We start from the raw sequence: 15,708 nt of genomic DNA on the forward strand, positions 1-15,708 counted from the left end.
TACAAGTGGAAAAATGAGATTCTAAAAGTTAGAAAAAAAAAAAAAAATGCCATAATATAAATGAATTTTAAGACATGATCACGAAATAAATACAAAAATCAGATAAATTTATATATAAATATAAAACAAGAGAAAATAAAGCTATAGATGGCCAGTGATTTGATAGCTGGCACCAATCAGTACTTTTTAGCTTTTATTCCAATTAAAGCCACAAATTCCCATAAACAAAACAAAAAAAAAAAACAAGTAAGAAAGTTATATTCGCTGGGGGCCAAATCTCGTATACCCGCCACTATGCTTTTCGCATTCTACACTCTAAGTTCATTTATTTGATACCCACTTCGCTGATATTATTAAGGAAAAATTAATCGCGGTGCCTACCATATTTATTTTAGAACCAACCTATTTTTAGGCAAATAATATATGTTCATTTGTGGAGTGTACAAAAAGTTTTGAAAGTTTTAAGTCTTTTTTGCCTTACGATAAATAAGCATTAAACCTCCAAAAAAATGTAAAAAGAATTTCATTTAATTAGTCGTAATTTTTGTGAACGCGGCCGATTGGTTCAATTTTTGGACTAGAGAAAAAAGCAAATGTAGAAAGTTTCGGCCTTCTTTTATAATTTCCGAGCAAAGAGCAAAAATCCAAAATATTTCGTTCTGAGTTGCGCTCAGTATGCGCCCCATTGCGCGCTTCTGCTCTGACCAATTTCCAATGTTTTTGCTAAATTTAAAGGCGACATCTTTATAGAGTGCCCCCAGCACACACCATACAGACGGACAAACATCGCTAAATCAACTCGAGTTTTCACGCTGATCAGGAACATATATACTTAATAGGATCTCTGAAGTTTCCCTTGGGGTGTTACATACATTATGAGAAAAAAAACCCTATCTTATAGTGGTAGGTATAAAAAAAAAACTACAGCGCCCCAACTTATGTATACTTCACCCCATTTATATTCAATCAACTGATTAGCTAAAATATGGATTTACTATCAAAATGCCGTAAGTGAAATTTCAAATAAAAATAAAATTTTCTTTTGTTTCAACTTAAGACGTGCTCTTCGTTCTAAAGAAGTACTTCCAGAAAACGGCAACATGACAAATGGAAAAAGGAGAGCTTTTAAGATTACACAGTCACAGGGATTAATTCAGAAAATGATTTTGACTTTGCCTCAACTTAGTGATTATAATGTCTTCCTTAAATCATTCTAATGTACGAATGAGTTGCGAAAAATCCCAGCTTTTCGATTTCAAGTTTGGAAGCGTGGATCCTCCTTACCACACATATCTATGCATCAAAGCACAATACAAAGCATACTCAGTAAAATAACGTCTATGATTTCAACTTTGTGGTTGAGGGACCTCACCCTGAACATCTATTAAACGCAATAAAGTGGCATACATTTTACTCAGCGATTACGTAATGAAACAAGTTTGCATGATACAATCGAGTGTAGAGAGAGATGTTTAAAAAAGAAAAAATAAGAGAAAGTTTAAACGGTTTGGGATCATTTATTAACGCTCTCCAATGTAATGAAAGGATTTAAGGAAAAAGTAGTAGAAGAAGAAGTAGTGCAAGTAGCAGAAATCATTATCTAAACTTTTTCCTGCTTTTCTTGTTTTTCAAGCAGTTTTGAAATCAAATTAAATCCATTTAGTTCCCTCTCACCCTCTTTCGCTCTTTTCTAAATTTTTTGAATAAAGGATTCTTTAGCGTCAATATGTCGACATTATGTGACGTTAACGACGATCCAAATTTGCTCGAAAGCGCGACGAAACATGGGTGTAGGGTAATGACGTCGAAAGAAATGCCAAATTATCCCAATGGAAACGGCCAGAAACGCTAAGATGGAAAAAAAGCCCTCCAAGTTCAGTCAAATATGAAGGTTGTGCTCACTGTTTTCTTCGATTAAAATGGCATAGTGCATCGGTAGTTCTTGCCAGAAGACCCTCAGGAGAGTAAGGAAGAAATACGAAAAAATCACCCGGAAATGTGAAACAACCCGTATAATAGATATTGCACCGCGATAATGCGCCAGCTCGCATGTTATTGCTTGTTCGTAACCTTTCGGCCAAACACGACATCATAATCAGGTTACAGCCACTGTATTCACCGGACTGGGCCCTTGCGAATTTTTCCTGTCTCAAAAATTTGAAAAGACTTATGAAAGGGCGGAATTTTGTCACTATTAAAGAGATAAAGACCACATCATTGGAAAAGTCCAAGATCATATCAAACAGTGCAGCCCTGCCACAAGCGATTGCATTTAAGGGGTATTACCTTGAAGTATCCCGGCGTCACATATCTGGGACAGACATTTTTGGACAATTTACTATGGCATGTTTAAATGTGTTATGCATTGAACAAAATTGAAAATTTATGCCACATAATAATCATCTGGGTGCTGCTGATTAAAGACGACATTGGAAAAGCTATCACCAAGAGAGTTAATTAATTCAAAGAATCGAAATCTAGCTTTTGAAAGGTATTAAAATTATTTTTTTGATTTTTTTTTTTTAAATTTGGATTGCAGGTTTTATTCCAGCTTTACTTTTATTTTTTAAACAGGAATTAGAGAGCAGATCTACTCTACCTTTCCTACGTACTGTAGATATCGGATTGGAAGGGCAAACGTCAAGGGCAAATGTTATTTATATGTCATGGAGTTCTTCCGTCCCATACTTTCACTGATGGACGACAACGACAAGAAGGGATTTCTGAACGCTTTCTTAACATCCGCGGTCACCGATTTGAATAGATAGTAGAGAACACATAAAGAATAACTATATCGATGAAAATATTAAATTAATGATAAACAAACTAAAAACTCACAAAATTCTAAATGGCTTTATAAACGCAAAACTCCTTTTTTGTTGTTGCAGTCGTTATTGTAACGTAAGCGATTTGCTTTTATGGAGAAAATTCAAGCTTTCATGATTTTGAGACGTCTAGCGGTTGTATGTAAATCCCAGTCACAACTTTGCAAGTGATCAACAGTCTCTGCCAATGTTAAATTTAATGTATTTAAAATATTTTGTAACTTTAAAATCTTAATGGCCTTATGTACGTCCCAATTGATGAATTCCAGCGAGGCCAAGCAACGTTCCGGTGTAGCCTATGGGGAAGCAAAGAACAACTTAATTGATAAACAAATACTTTTGCAAGATAAACTTACATCTTTTCCTAAAACTTTCACCATAATGCGTACCTCGTCAGAATCAATACCACGTTCACGTCCTTTTGGTTTTTTGTCCGCGAATTCAAGCAAATCTTCACAGCTAACCGAATTGGAGGCACCTAAACGATTAACAGCGGCCGTAAAAAATTCCCCCTCGGTTATATCAGTTTTCAACACTTGCGTAGAATGACGCTGTGCCTCGTTATCCGATGTTTGCACTGCCGAGGCCTTATCGGCCGATTCGCGTACTTTTTGAAATAAAGCATGTCCGGCCAACTCATTTTTAGCAGTTTTAACATAAAACAGTCGTTTCGGATTCGCATTACCAACAGGCGGTGAAATTCGACTCTTAAATTCATCGTCAAGATTTTCCTCAGAATTTTCTGTCACCTTCAATGACGAAGGTGACGGCATTTTAAGAGTGGTGGTTGTTTGAGTCTTAATCTCATCTAATTTCTCGACTATTTGTTCCTCCTGTTTTGGTGGTGTTTTCATTTTCATACCATTTTGAATTCCGATTTTCCTAATATGTTCAGTAGCGTTCACCTTCAATTTTTCCAAATTCCCATCAATATCCAAATTTCTTAATTCATCCTCATTAACATACAAACCGGTAAGTTTTTTCGGATCGTATTCTACTTCTTTGCTTTTATGATAGTGTTCCTTTTGTATAGAGAAATTGTAAAAACCATCTGTAACATCTGGTGTATGCAAGACTTGATCCTTATTAAAGTCCGCTTCCAATATGGATTCAAATTGTAGAGAGGCGCTATCATCCGTAGTCGAATGATCGACATTTTGATAATTTCGTTCATTATTTTTAAAATTCTCATAATCCGCTGCTGCTGCTGCTGCTGCTGCTGGCGCTGACGGTGATGTGGGACTGGCAATTTGCGAAGTTTTTTTTATACAAAGATTGGGCGTCATATTCACCGTTACAGCCATATTACATAGATTTGTATTCTCAGTTCCAATCACTTTATTGAGAGTACGTTGTACACCATTAGCGGGCAGTATTAAGGGATATTTACGTACATGCCTTTTAGGATTTGTTTGTATATGTTTTTTACCCTCCTTCGGCGGTACAGGCAGAGGATTCAAGTCTGCTGGCATTGAATCGGGCAATTTGAAACTGGCAGTATTTGTTACATAGCTGGGACTCTCACAAGGTGAAATATTATCAGATGTTTTCGCAGCCGTAAAACTGTGACTACTGTCGACGCTATCACGTTGCGGACTTGAAGGTAATAAACCTAATTCCACTTTTCGAGCTCGATTAGCCGCTCCCCTTGTTGGCAACGTAGTAGGACGTGGAGCATTTTGTAACGGTGGTATCATCAAATCTCTATCAATATCACCGTTAAATCTAGGCGAAGTCGTGAAATTGTTAACGCCGTGACTTAAACAAAATTCATCGCGTTGCATAGAACGTCTAGGCAAGGTTTTAGTCATATTAAGACGATCGATATGTGGATCTAATTGTCCCAATAAGCAAGCAGCGGTCGTAGCATTTAATAAAGGTTTGCGTTCTATTAAGCTTTTATACGCTTCACGACCTTCTTCACCGATAATTTCCTAAATCAAATAACAAATAAATATAAGAAGAAGAAAACAAAAAACAAAAAAAAAAAACGACAAAGAAACAAAAGTAAAAAAATTGAAATAAAAATAATAAATATATATATATATATTATATATATATATTGGTATACATATAAATTTTCTTATGGTGTTAAGAAAAAAAAAAAAAAGATAAAATTCTGTTAAAATCAAGTGCCTTCATATTACATATACGTAAAGTGTTCATTGAAAAGTGTAGAAATCTGATTTGCATTCAATTTTAAACGAATTTCTCATTATTAGATTAGAATAAAATACAACCGCGTAGATTTTTTTTTTTCTTTTTTTTTTTTTTGCTCTACACTTTCCCGTGAACAACCCTATAGCATTGGAAAATATTACAGTATCTTATACGAGTTCAAGAAAGGAAGAAAAAGAATTAGTTATCTGTAGTTTATAAAAAAATTTTTTTTCTTTTTTTTAATAGTTAATAGTTTTATATTTTTAATTTTTAAATATATATATATTTGATCTTTAATATATATGTGTATGCACGTATTTCAATATAGAAATATTCTATGAAAACATCTTAACATTAAATTTGGAATTTTTTGTTTTAAGTTTTTTTTCTGGAATAAAATGCAAATATTAATTAATTAATTAATTAACACACACACAGACACACACACAACTGTAACATGAGAATTGTAAGTATTTAGTTTATTTAATTATATTATTTTTAAGGAATACTTTAGGAGATGGATACCTTTTTAACGTTTTAGAAATTCGTAGCTTTGCAAATTACCTTTTATTCAGTTTTTCACTTTTAGAATATCGTTTAACATTTAACTCTTTGGTTATTTTATTAATAATTTGATTATTATTTCTTTCTTTTTTTTTTTTTGTTTTTTCCTTTTTAAACCTTTTTAAGAAAATTAACTTTTTTCAATTTTTATTTTTTTTTTTTTATTTTTTTTTTTTGTTTAATTTCTTATTTGTTTTGAGGTATACGTCAAGTCATCGGAAGATTACATTTTGATAAGAGAAAATTAATAGGCTCAAAACACATACAGAATTTCTTATAAGAAAAAATGTTTAATAATTATTATTATTAAGAATTGTTGTATAAAAAATAAGCAGGAACTACTTGAAATATTTGTAGCTGTAATAAGCTTGCGATAAAAATTATAGTGAAACCAAACCTAATCTATTCTACCCTATAGTACTTTCTAGAACAACTTTTCACAATAACATTAGTTTGGGGAAAAAGAAATCCATTATTTTTTCGGTAGATGGCTGCACTGATAGATTTCTCGTAAAGTATCGATCAAACAATTTCCGATACTGTACATTTACATACTGTACATTTCGCAGTAAAAAAAATTCTTTTGCTGTTTTTTGTTTGGTGCATTCAGTTGTGAGTTACAGCGTGTTATACAGCGTGCTGTATACCGTATCCAGCAGAGATTTCTCATTTGAAGAACTCACTTGATTTGGCGTCATTTTTATCGTTCTATGAAACGTGTTATTGTATTTATAGATAAGGTCCTTATATAATAGTAATATATCATATGAGAAATGGTCGAAAAAGTAATCCCGTCCGAACCATTTTTAATATCATTTGCCATTAGGGCAAAACACGTCAGTGTATTAAATCTCATCAAAATACCTCGAAAGAGCTGTAGGTTAAACACAAAAAACAAGATGGCCAGTCAGATAGACAGACAAGCTTACAAGAAAAGACGGGTCTATCTCAAATTCTTCTGGGTGTTGCATACATTCGCGCAAAATACCTTTGTATCGCAAACGGTAAGGCATAAAAACTTTTATATGCAAAAAGTATCCAAGTATGGAATAAGTAAATGCCATCAAATGGTTCAGCAAAAGATTAAGCAAAGTCTACATTTTTCCTTTCCACCATCGCAAGGAATTATTGCAAACCACAGCGGATTGTGACCGGAGTTTTTTGATTAACCAAAAAAAAAAAAAATAAAAAAAAATTAAAAAAATTGTGCTCCGTTGTAAGCGAATCTTTTATATCCGTCAGCATTACCCTAAAAAAAAAAACAAAGAAAAAAAGCCATAATATTGAATAGGCCTGATCACTTATTTCCATTTTCGTATTTTGCATCCCCTGTAGATTATCAGATCAAACTTTTATAGATTTATCTGCCGCAGGTTGTGACCAATGAGCAAAAAATCAATTTTTTATTCCCCTTTGGAAAACAGAGTTTTTCTCAGTTTACGTGTATCCTTTGACAGATTTGGCGAGTCTCCCATACAAAATTGCGTGTAGGAAGTTTGAACGTTGCAGGAAGTTTGAATTGCAAGCCGGTAGTTTTGTTTTTTTGTCAACAGGAGAACGACAGACAGACAGACGGACAGAGGGACATGTTTAAATCGATTTAGAATTTCATGCTGATCAAGATTATATATATTGAATGGGAAGTTTCCTTCTGTATATTGCAAACGTTTGGACAAAATGAATATATTCCCCATCCTTTGACGGGCGTGAAAAGAGACGTCTTTATAGAGGAAGGAGAAGATTTTAAAAGATCAAATCAATATCTCCAATATGTTTCGACCTTATTATTTTTCTCTCCGCTTGAGTAAAAAAAAAAAAAAAAAAAAAAAAAAAAAAAAAAAAAAAACAAGTCCATTTCTCGTACATTCGCCGTCAGCTAGGTTAGCAAGTCTCAAATTCCATTTGCATTATTCTAAATACAATCAATCAATTGTCTGTATATTCCTTTCACTTTTACGATAAACGTGTGCTGTTGTTACTTTTAAGTGAGTGCGCTTTTATGTGCAAAAATGCAAGTATGAGGGCGGGATGTGCATATGATCGGGGGGAAACTTTTTTTTTTTGTTTTTTTTTTTTTGTTTTCAGTAAATGATTGGGAGAATATTGTAAGGCACTCCTTGTTTGGTTAGGACATTATTCCACGAGTGAAAGAGCACAACTATTGTCAATTTAACGTATTTTTCAATATCATCATCAACCTTGCTATCGTCAAATATTGCTTTTAAGTAATAATTAGTCAGCCTCACTAATACGGAAACCCTGTGTTTTGTAATTCGATTGATTATTTATTTAATGCCTCAATTTATGGAGCCGGACTGGGTGGTATACGTGGCGGCATATATTCAGAACGATATTCGAATTGTTCACTATCCGAAGTTGAAGAGCTAAGCGTAGATGATGGATGTGAACGATAATCGTTATAAGCATTATAATCTAATTGTTGCTGTTGACGCCACAGTAAATCGTTTTGTTTCACTGTCGATGCATGAATTTTCTCGGGCCATTGAAATTCGGTATTGCACCCGGCCATAGTGCTGTTAATTTGCGTTAGAGATAGTGATGAAGGTGGTGTGCGATTTGTTTCGGGCAGAGCATTCGCTAAATTTGAAGTAGGACTGAGACCAGTTAAGCGGCTAACATCAAATTCGGGAAATGCTGAATTATTCAGACCACTATAGGTTGCGACAGCCGAAGAAGTGGCCGAAGAAGATCCAGAACCAGATCCCGAATTTCCGCTTGATCGTAAGACTTTAGAAGTTGTGAATAAAGCGGTAGCGTTACTTTTAGAATTGTTGATATTTTGATTTGGTCCCTTAGCCACCGCCACTGCCCCACTGCCCCCGAAATCATAGATACGTTCATCATAGGGCAGACTTTCATCATAAGTTTGCTGTTTATACATAAAACGCGAAGTCGCAGAATTAAAACCACTACGCGTGTTAGCCAAGCCATAGTTATAATGAGGAGCTGATTTAATACTAACATTAGACCCGTACAATTTATTTGGTGCTCCAATAATCTGTTCATGATCATCATGATGGGGCCCATCAAATAATTTACGTGTCATACCTTGACGTCGCCGTTTACTTAGGGAAATCAAAGCACGTGAACGTATATCGCATTCGGAACGAGCTATACTGCAGTCAATGCTGTGAACACTTTCCTCCTCACTGCTCGATGAGGAACTAGTAGCGGCAGCCGTTATAGGATTATAACTTAAACGCCTTAATGTACGAGCTTTAATTGATCGCGGTTTATATATTTGACGACGTCGATGGCTGGTGGCGTCGTCGGAACTCTGAGAATGTTTGGTACATTGATCACGTCTCTTATCATATTTATAAGATTCCGAGACGGGATTAAGATTATCAGTAAAGGACATGGAACGCAAACGTAACTTACTATGCCCACGATTGCACGAATCGTCCTCCTCAAGCGTGAGTTGTTTAGGTGAATAAACAGAAATTGTGCTGCTTTCATGAGGAGTAATTTGCGAGCCACGAAAAGGGGAAGTCACATTTTCATTATTATATCTTTGCGCACCATTCTTATAAGGCAAAGGGAAACCGGCAATTCCATTGCATGCCGAAGGACTGAAGTAGCTATCCTGTGGACTGTAGCTCGATTTTTGACTACTACGGCGTGATAGAGAAATTGTATCGCGCGAAGCGAAACCTGTATCCGGTGTACTACAACATTTGTCAGTGACAGTACCAGTACCAGTAGTAGTTTGATTATTAGCCTGAGCATTTTTCATATATTGCAAATGTTTGTCCAAATGTGTAGTGGCTGCATTAAAATCAAAAGTGGTCGTCGTAGTATTTTTCCCATTATTATAATTGAATACTCCTGTAGATTTCAGACTACCTGCGGCACTGCTAATCTCATCGTCTATAGAAGAAACTATGCTTGAAAATTGATCGTTCAATATTGTTTCGTCAGAATCAGTTTTATCCAGATCCGTGTACGTATGCATAAAATCCAAATTCAAGGCTTTTAATGTATTCTCAATGTCAAATAGATTTTCATTTAAGGTTTTTTTGCGAGAATCCTCCCCACGATCAACTGAGGCAAAAGAATCTTTATACTCCTCCAATGATGGAGGTATACTGTTAGTATTATCGGAAGCCAAAATTTGACTGCCAAACGTTAAAGGGCGACTTAATATTTCTCGAGATTTTTCAAAACAAAAATCTGAACTCTTCTTATCAAACAATGGTATACGAATATCTACAGTAGAGGTGGATGTGGTTAAATTATTCAAATCACTTGACATAGATCGAAAGCACTTAAATTAACAAAAGATTCATCAAAGTATATATATATAAAGAAAAATTATATAAAAATCATCAAAACCACAAGTAGAGAAAAAGAGAGAAATTCAAGAAAAGAAAAAATTTTAATTACTCTTAATAAAGTCAATGGAAAAATCGAATGCATGTGTTAGTGAACTTACTTGCAAATCCGGTATACTTTTCAATTCCTCAGTGAAGTTCTTCTTTTTGGAATTTGGTGATAAAGTATGCAAGTGACTGGTGCTACTTGCTGTGCCCACGCCAGCCGTGTTTAAACCAATATTTGTTTGAGTTTTTTCAACACTAGATGGATGATTGCTGAGATGAGGAAAACGAAAACTAAATTTACGCTTAGGACTTTGAGTAGATGGTGGCGGTTGATCGGAAACCAAGCTACACATAGATCTGTAAATTAGTGTAACATTAAATATAAAGGCACATTTAATATATATTGAAACAAATCGCCAACCTGGCACTAATTTCATTGGCAATCTCAATAGCTTGATTCAAAATTCTTTCATCTTTTACCGAAATCGGTTTTACAACGCCACAAGAATTCTTAGACTTCTTCGTTGCACCAGCACTATTTTTTCGTATAAGTTTTGAGGTTAGATCCGAAAAATCACCACGTTTATTATGAGTATTTGTATTAGTATTCGAATTATCAATTTCAGCATTTTTATTGTGCGTAATTGTTGTTGTTAATGTTGTGCTGGTCGTTGCTGTCATAGAACCAAACATAGAATTGATCTCATCTAATAACGATGGTCCGAAATCTAATTTATCGGGAGTCATTTCATCATCATCTGATATCTCGTGATACTGATGAGGCTCGTCGAAACTTTCACTTTGCCTGTTAGCGGCGGTTAGCGTTTGGCGCCAAGATAATTGTTCTTTATTTTCTACGCCATAATTGTTATTTTGTAAAGCCATTGTCATATTTGCATTATCTTCGCCTGCTTTATGCATAGAAAATGGATTCGTGTTTGTATTCGTGTGATCAGTAGGAAATTCGAAGGTATTTGATTGTCTATTAGTGTTATTAAAATTCTTTGGAGTATTTTCAGTTGATGGAATAAATGAAGGATTCATAGTCGATGTACTGTGTTGGCTATCATCAGCAAAATAGCCAGACGCAGTCTGTAAAGAATCTGGACTAGTGGGCGTTGGTGGCAGTAAAAGCGGTGTTTGCTCAATATCCTCGGATGGTTTGTACGGCGTAACAATTTGACGGGGCACGTGATTATACTATAAAATAAATAAAAAGAAGAAGCAGAAATTAATGGACGGTTTAAGAAACTTAGTTAGAAACAATAATATCTAATAGATGTAAAAGTCCCAACTTGATGCGATATTCAAGTAGATGAGTCATTATATAGCAGCCAAAATCGCATACGGATCTTAAGAGAACAACGACAACTTAGGGCAATTTATAACCAATCGGAAATTTTTCTGTTTTAAAAAATTGACGGTAATGGCACGTCCTCTCCAGAATATGCAACTTCTTGTAGAAGGCAAGGTAATGTCACCCTTAAGGTAAGCTGTCTGCCACGAGGCAACCGTAAGGACCAATTAGAACTGCGTTTAAAGCCGTTCACGGAATTACTTTCTAGTGAGACTTTTTGCTACGTCCTTTGATGACGCGGGTCAGATATCAAACATATTTTTTTTCCGAAATAGAACAGCTGAGAAGGTCACGATTGTATGCTACATCTCCGACCACACGCCTTTCTACTAATTGGAACATTGTTGGCTAAGATCAAAAACCACAAAGTACCTTCAGTTAGTTCTTAGTGCCGGTTTTGCAATCTGATTAAGTCTCGAATTTGTCATATATGCACTTACGTTTTGAGACGATCCCAGAAATGCAATATCACCAAAGGAAGCTCCGTCAATACCCACGTGGCCGGTATGTTTAAAATCATTTTGTGGTTTCGAAATCATTTCCGTACGCAATTTTCTTTTACTGCTAGCACGATCACTGGTGCTACGACTAAAGGACTCTCTACAAATTTGCAATAAAATCGTAAAAATTGCTTACACAAAAAAATGTTGCGTTCATACCTATTTAGTGTGGGCAAACCCTCCACATAAGCAACTGTATTCGATGGATTAAATAAACCCGTTTTGCCAGAATTTAAGACCCCCTTCCAAAATGGCGTACCCGTGTTACGATCTAATACAGTTATTATATCATTCTGTCTATAAATCAAATGATCTTTAGTTTTCGATTCCAAGCAGTTATCAACGGCCTTTAGCTGTTCCGGTTTCATTTCGGGCAGCATTTCATAGATTTCATTGAATTTTGGACGCTTACTAGGATCATCTTGCCAACATTTCATCATTAAATTGTAATATTCACGGGGACAGCATTCGGGTTGTTCAAGACGCTTTAAATAGAAAAGCAATTAAAAAAACCGCGCTTAACCTTAAAAACATAAAAAAAATTGTTTAATATTATTTACCTGATAGTTTGGTGCATCTATGGCTTCCAAAATTTGCAGTCCCGTTAAAGCCGCCCACGGTTGAAAACCGTAAGAGAACATTTCCCATAAACAAACACCATACGCCCAAACATCTGAGGCATTAGTAAAACGTAAATAATTAATGCATTCGGGAGCACACCAGGCTATCGGAAGCTTAAGATTAACATTAAAATTAGTTTTATAATAATCTTTGCCTACACCCAATGCACGCGACAAACCGAAATCGGAAATTTTCACTTTATTCTTGCTAAATACCAATATATTACGAGCAGCCAAATCCCTACAGAGAGAATAATATTTATATTTAATAATAAATAATTTTTTTTTTTTTTTTGTATTTCATTTTACCTATGTATCAAGCGTTTATTTTCCAAATAGCGCATACCATTGCAGATTTGCAAAGCAAACTCACATAAAGTGGGAACGGTAAGAAAACTGACTCTCAAGCCGGCATCTTTCAAGCACTCGAAGAGCGAACGTAAATGAGCTAACTCTGTGACTAACATTAACGAATCGGTTGCCAGGACAACACCATATAAGCGTACTATGTTTTCATGTTCGATGGAATGCATAATTGCAGCCTCCTTTAAAAATTCCATTGGATTTGATTGCATACGTTCACGGCATAAACACTTAATAGCCACTTGAATCTGACAATGCAAACAGATTTTTGTTAAATTTTTCTCAAATGATGTACATGTGTTCAGAACTTACCCTCTCTGTACCGTTGGTCCAAACACCTTGCTGCACAATCCCAAACTCACCGGTACCCAGCTACAATAAACATAAGAACCCAATCAATTAACAGCAAAATATCATCAAGTACTACATAATATGCTATAGATGGTAAAGGTGTCTAAAAGTTTAACGTGGATTTCTAGCGTGACAGTTTACTCCCGCGATGCCCGACGCCGATGGAGTAAGAAAACGCTTTCCAAGAACCTTTGCACAGGTGGACGGATAGAGTTAATCCGTGATACAAAGCCGTCATTTGGATGCCTATTCAAGTGCGATTGTTCCTGACTCCTGATTATTATAAAAAACAATAACGAAATCTAAGCTTTAAAAGTGTGAAAAATCTGACATTCTAGGCGAAGGCTTAAAATCAAAATTCATCTTCGGATAACTTAATAAAAAGAATAAAGAATATCTCACTCGATTACTCTTTACTCGATCATCGTAAAGTTGTCTTCAGATAACGCAATAAAGAAAACCTCTCTCGATTACCCTTTACTCGTTTACACACATTGACTCGACATATTTATGCGACAAGTGTACAAATAAATTCCTGCTCGTTTTTGATAAAATTCAATTGTACTTAAAATACGCTTGTTAGAAAGCTTAATAATCGAAATGTACCCCCGTCATCACTTGTGGTCTTTTGCTTTTTATCGAATAGCTTATGGATGCGGTCGCGGTAGAAACTTGCCGAAAATAACTATCGATTCATTTTCCCAAATCTAAATATGACTATTTCGACCTGAATCAGTGCTAATCGAAAGTGGTCCGCCCTGGAGAATATAGTGGATGCGTTTAAGCTTCCCAGCCTAGGTTGCAAATTATTTTCTTGGTTATTTTTGCAGGAGACAGACGGACGTATGCAAGTCTTCATCATTTTCTTGACTGCAAATTTTTGCTCAAAATCTCGCAGGCCACTTTCTAACTGTTTCGTAGCTTACTGAATTTTCATTTGAAGCCAATTTAATCATTTCTGTAGAGTCAGCCGCCTTTTTTCGCAGCGTGATTCAGTTAAAAACAAAGAAAACTGCAGGTCTGTAAATTGTCATCCATCTCTTTAGGCTTCGATATAGGCCGGCCGAAACTTCTATCCTTCAACCATCAAGGTCTACGTTATCTTTACTTAAAATTTCGGGGAATTTGAATACGTCAGGTATGTTTTATAAAGCAACTAATTTTTGCGCAAGGAGTTTATTTATATGCGTAATATATGTTTTATGGGTTCTACGATCTGCATTTGAGGAAATGTAGAAATGAAATGAAGGGAACCTTTACCTTCTTATTAACACTAATGGCATCAGCTGGTATTATATGTTTATTGTTGGGCGCCTTACTCGGAGAACTATTGTTTTTATTAATCGCTCCCGAAGAACTATTCAAATTACCAGGCGTTGAAGAGGCATTGCCCAAGGTGCCCGTACTACCACCTGCCCCGCTTCCCGAAGATTCATCACGCTTCACGATAGCTGTGGGAGCTTGTAATAAACGCTTAATTTTGCTAAGATAACCGTGGGGGAAATGTTTTTCATAGAATTTACGCAAACGTCGTATCTCTGGCCGTGACATACTAATGCTTTTAAGGTCCTCATCTGTGGCATATTTAAATTGCGAAGCATTCGTAATTTTAAGTTCATTCCTGTTAACAAAAAAACAAAATAAATAAAAGATACAAAATATGAAATATTTCAGCTGACTAAGCGCAACACACTTACTTGACGGCATTATAGTAATGCTGCAGTTCAGCTTCCGTTAGAAATTCATATAAATCGATTTGGGCACAATCTGTTAGGCGATAAAAAATCCAAAAAAAAAGAGCAAAGAGTAAATTAAAAATAGTTTACGAAAGTTATTCCTTCCCGCCAACTTAATATGTAAAACACATGTATACGTATATAAATATTCTTGGCTGAGGGCTTACGGTATACGAACGCAAAGGCATGTATAAAATTTTTTCAGTTTCCTAGCATGTGGGTTAATTGTGAAATGAGGACAACTTCGAACATAAATACACGTACATATATATATATATATATATATAGCTATCTACAAATAGGCGCATTTGCTTATGTATGGAAAGTAGTTAAATCAAGATCATTGCGTCTGGTATTGCAAGTTGCATGTTGACGGTCAACCCGGGGGGAAGTTATTATTACGGTGCTGCCATCGTCAAACTGGAATTTTTGCTTACATTTAATTTTCATTCATTTTTCTCTTGTTTCTTCGCTCATTCGATATAAAAAGAATAAATTTGATATGAATCACTTCACTCAGACAATTAGTGTTTATAACAAAAACCAAAAAAAAAAAAAAATTCCTGTTGTTTTCGGTTTTGAATGACTTGCAATTGAAAACTTATGCTGCCGCCTTTAAAAGCATTACGCGGGTTCTCTCATAAAATGTATTAAAATAAACTGTAAGAGGACGCTGAAAATTACTTTATAAAAAAAAAGTAAAACTACTTGAAGGAAACTGTCTTCAAATTCAAAGCCAAAGATAGATAGGGACAGAGATCGAGACAGAAGGAAAGATAGAGATATGAATAAAGATGGAAGCAGAGTGGAAGATTGTCAGGAATAAAAATCAATCTAGAGGTAAAGATAGAGATATGAATAAAGATGGGAGCAGAGTGGAAGATAGATA

The 15,708-nt window shown here is 35.2% G+C and overlaps 1 protein-coding gene across 2 annotated transcripts; it reads right to left on the bottom strand.

Annotated features, from left to right (window-relative positions):
- Nucleotides 1–2,527: 2,527 nt before the first annotated feature.
- LOC119643832 (activated Cdc42 kinase-like) lies at nt 2,528–14,845 on the bottom strand. 2 transcript variants are annotated; one of them, XM_038043340.1, is made up of 11 exons: nt 14,781–14,845; nt 14,344–14,704; nt 13,045–13,104; nt 12,679–12,980; nt 12,310–12,610; nt 11,909–12,234; nt 11,690–11,849; nt 10,314–11,092; nt 10,006–10,249; nt 3,182–4,759; nt 2,528–3,121 (listed from the first exon to the last, which is right to left on the bottom strand). In XM_038043340.1, the coding sequence occupies exons 2-11, from the start codon at nt 14,632–14,634 to the stop codon at nt 2,930–2,932; spliced, it is 4,233 nt and encodes a 1,410-aa protein (XP_037899268.1). In that variant the 5' UTR covers nt 14,635–14,704; nt 14,781–14,845; the 3' UTR covers nt 2,528–2,929. The 2 variants fall into 2 exon arrangements, with proteins under 2 accessions (XP_037899268.1, XP_037899267.1); XM_038043339.1 differs by lacking the exons at nt 2,528–3,121; nt 3,182–4,759 and adding an exon at nt 7,627–9,837.
- Nucleotides 14,846–15,708: the final 863 nt, after the last annotated feature.

This window comes from Glossina fuscipes, unplaced genomic scaffold (assembly GCF_014805625.2).
Source record: "Glossina fuscipes isolate IAEA_lab_2018 unplaced genomic scaffold, Yale_Gfus_2 64772, whole genome shotgun sequence".
Classification (NCBI taxonomy): Eukaryota; Metazoa; Arthropoda; class Insecta; order Diptera; family Glossinidae; genus Glossina; species Glossina fuscipes.

What these genes read in the sequence shown, in the direction of transcription:
- LOC119643832 (XM_038043339.1), bottom strand. Translation starts at nt 14,634, where the DNA reads ATGTCACGGCCAGAGATACGACGTTTGCGTAAATTCTATGAAAAACAT. An exon ending in GGACCAACGGTACAGAGAGG is followed by an intron (nt 12,981 to 13,044) that starts GTAAGTTCTGAA and finishes TTGCATTGTCAG; the next exon opens with ATTCAAGTGGCTATTAAGTG. An exon ending in TTCTGGGATCGTCTCAAAAC is followed by an intron (nt 11,093 to 11,689) that starts GTAAGTGCATAT and finishes TTTATTTTATAG; the next exon opens with TATAATCACGTGCCCCGTCA.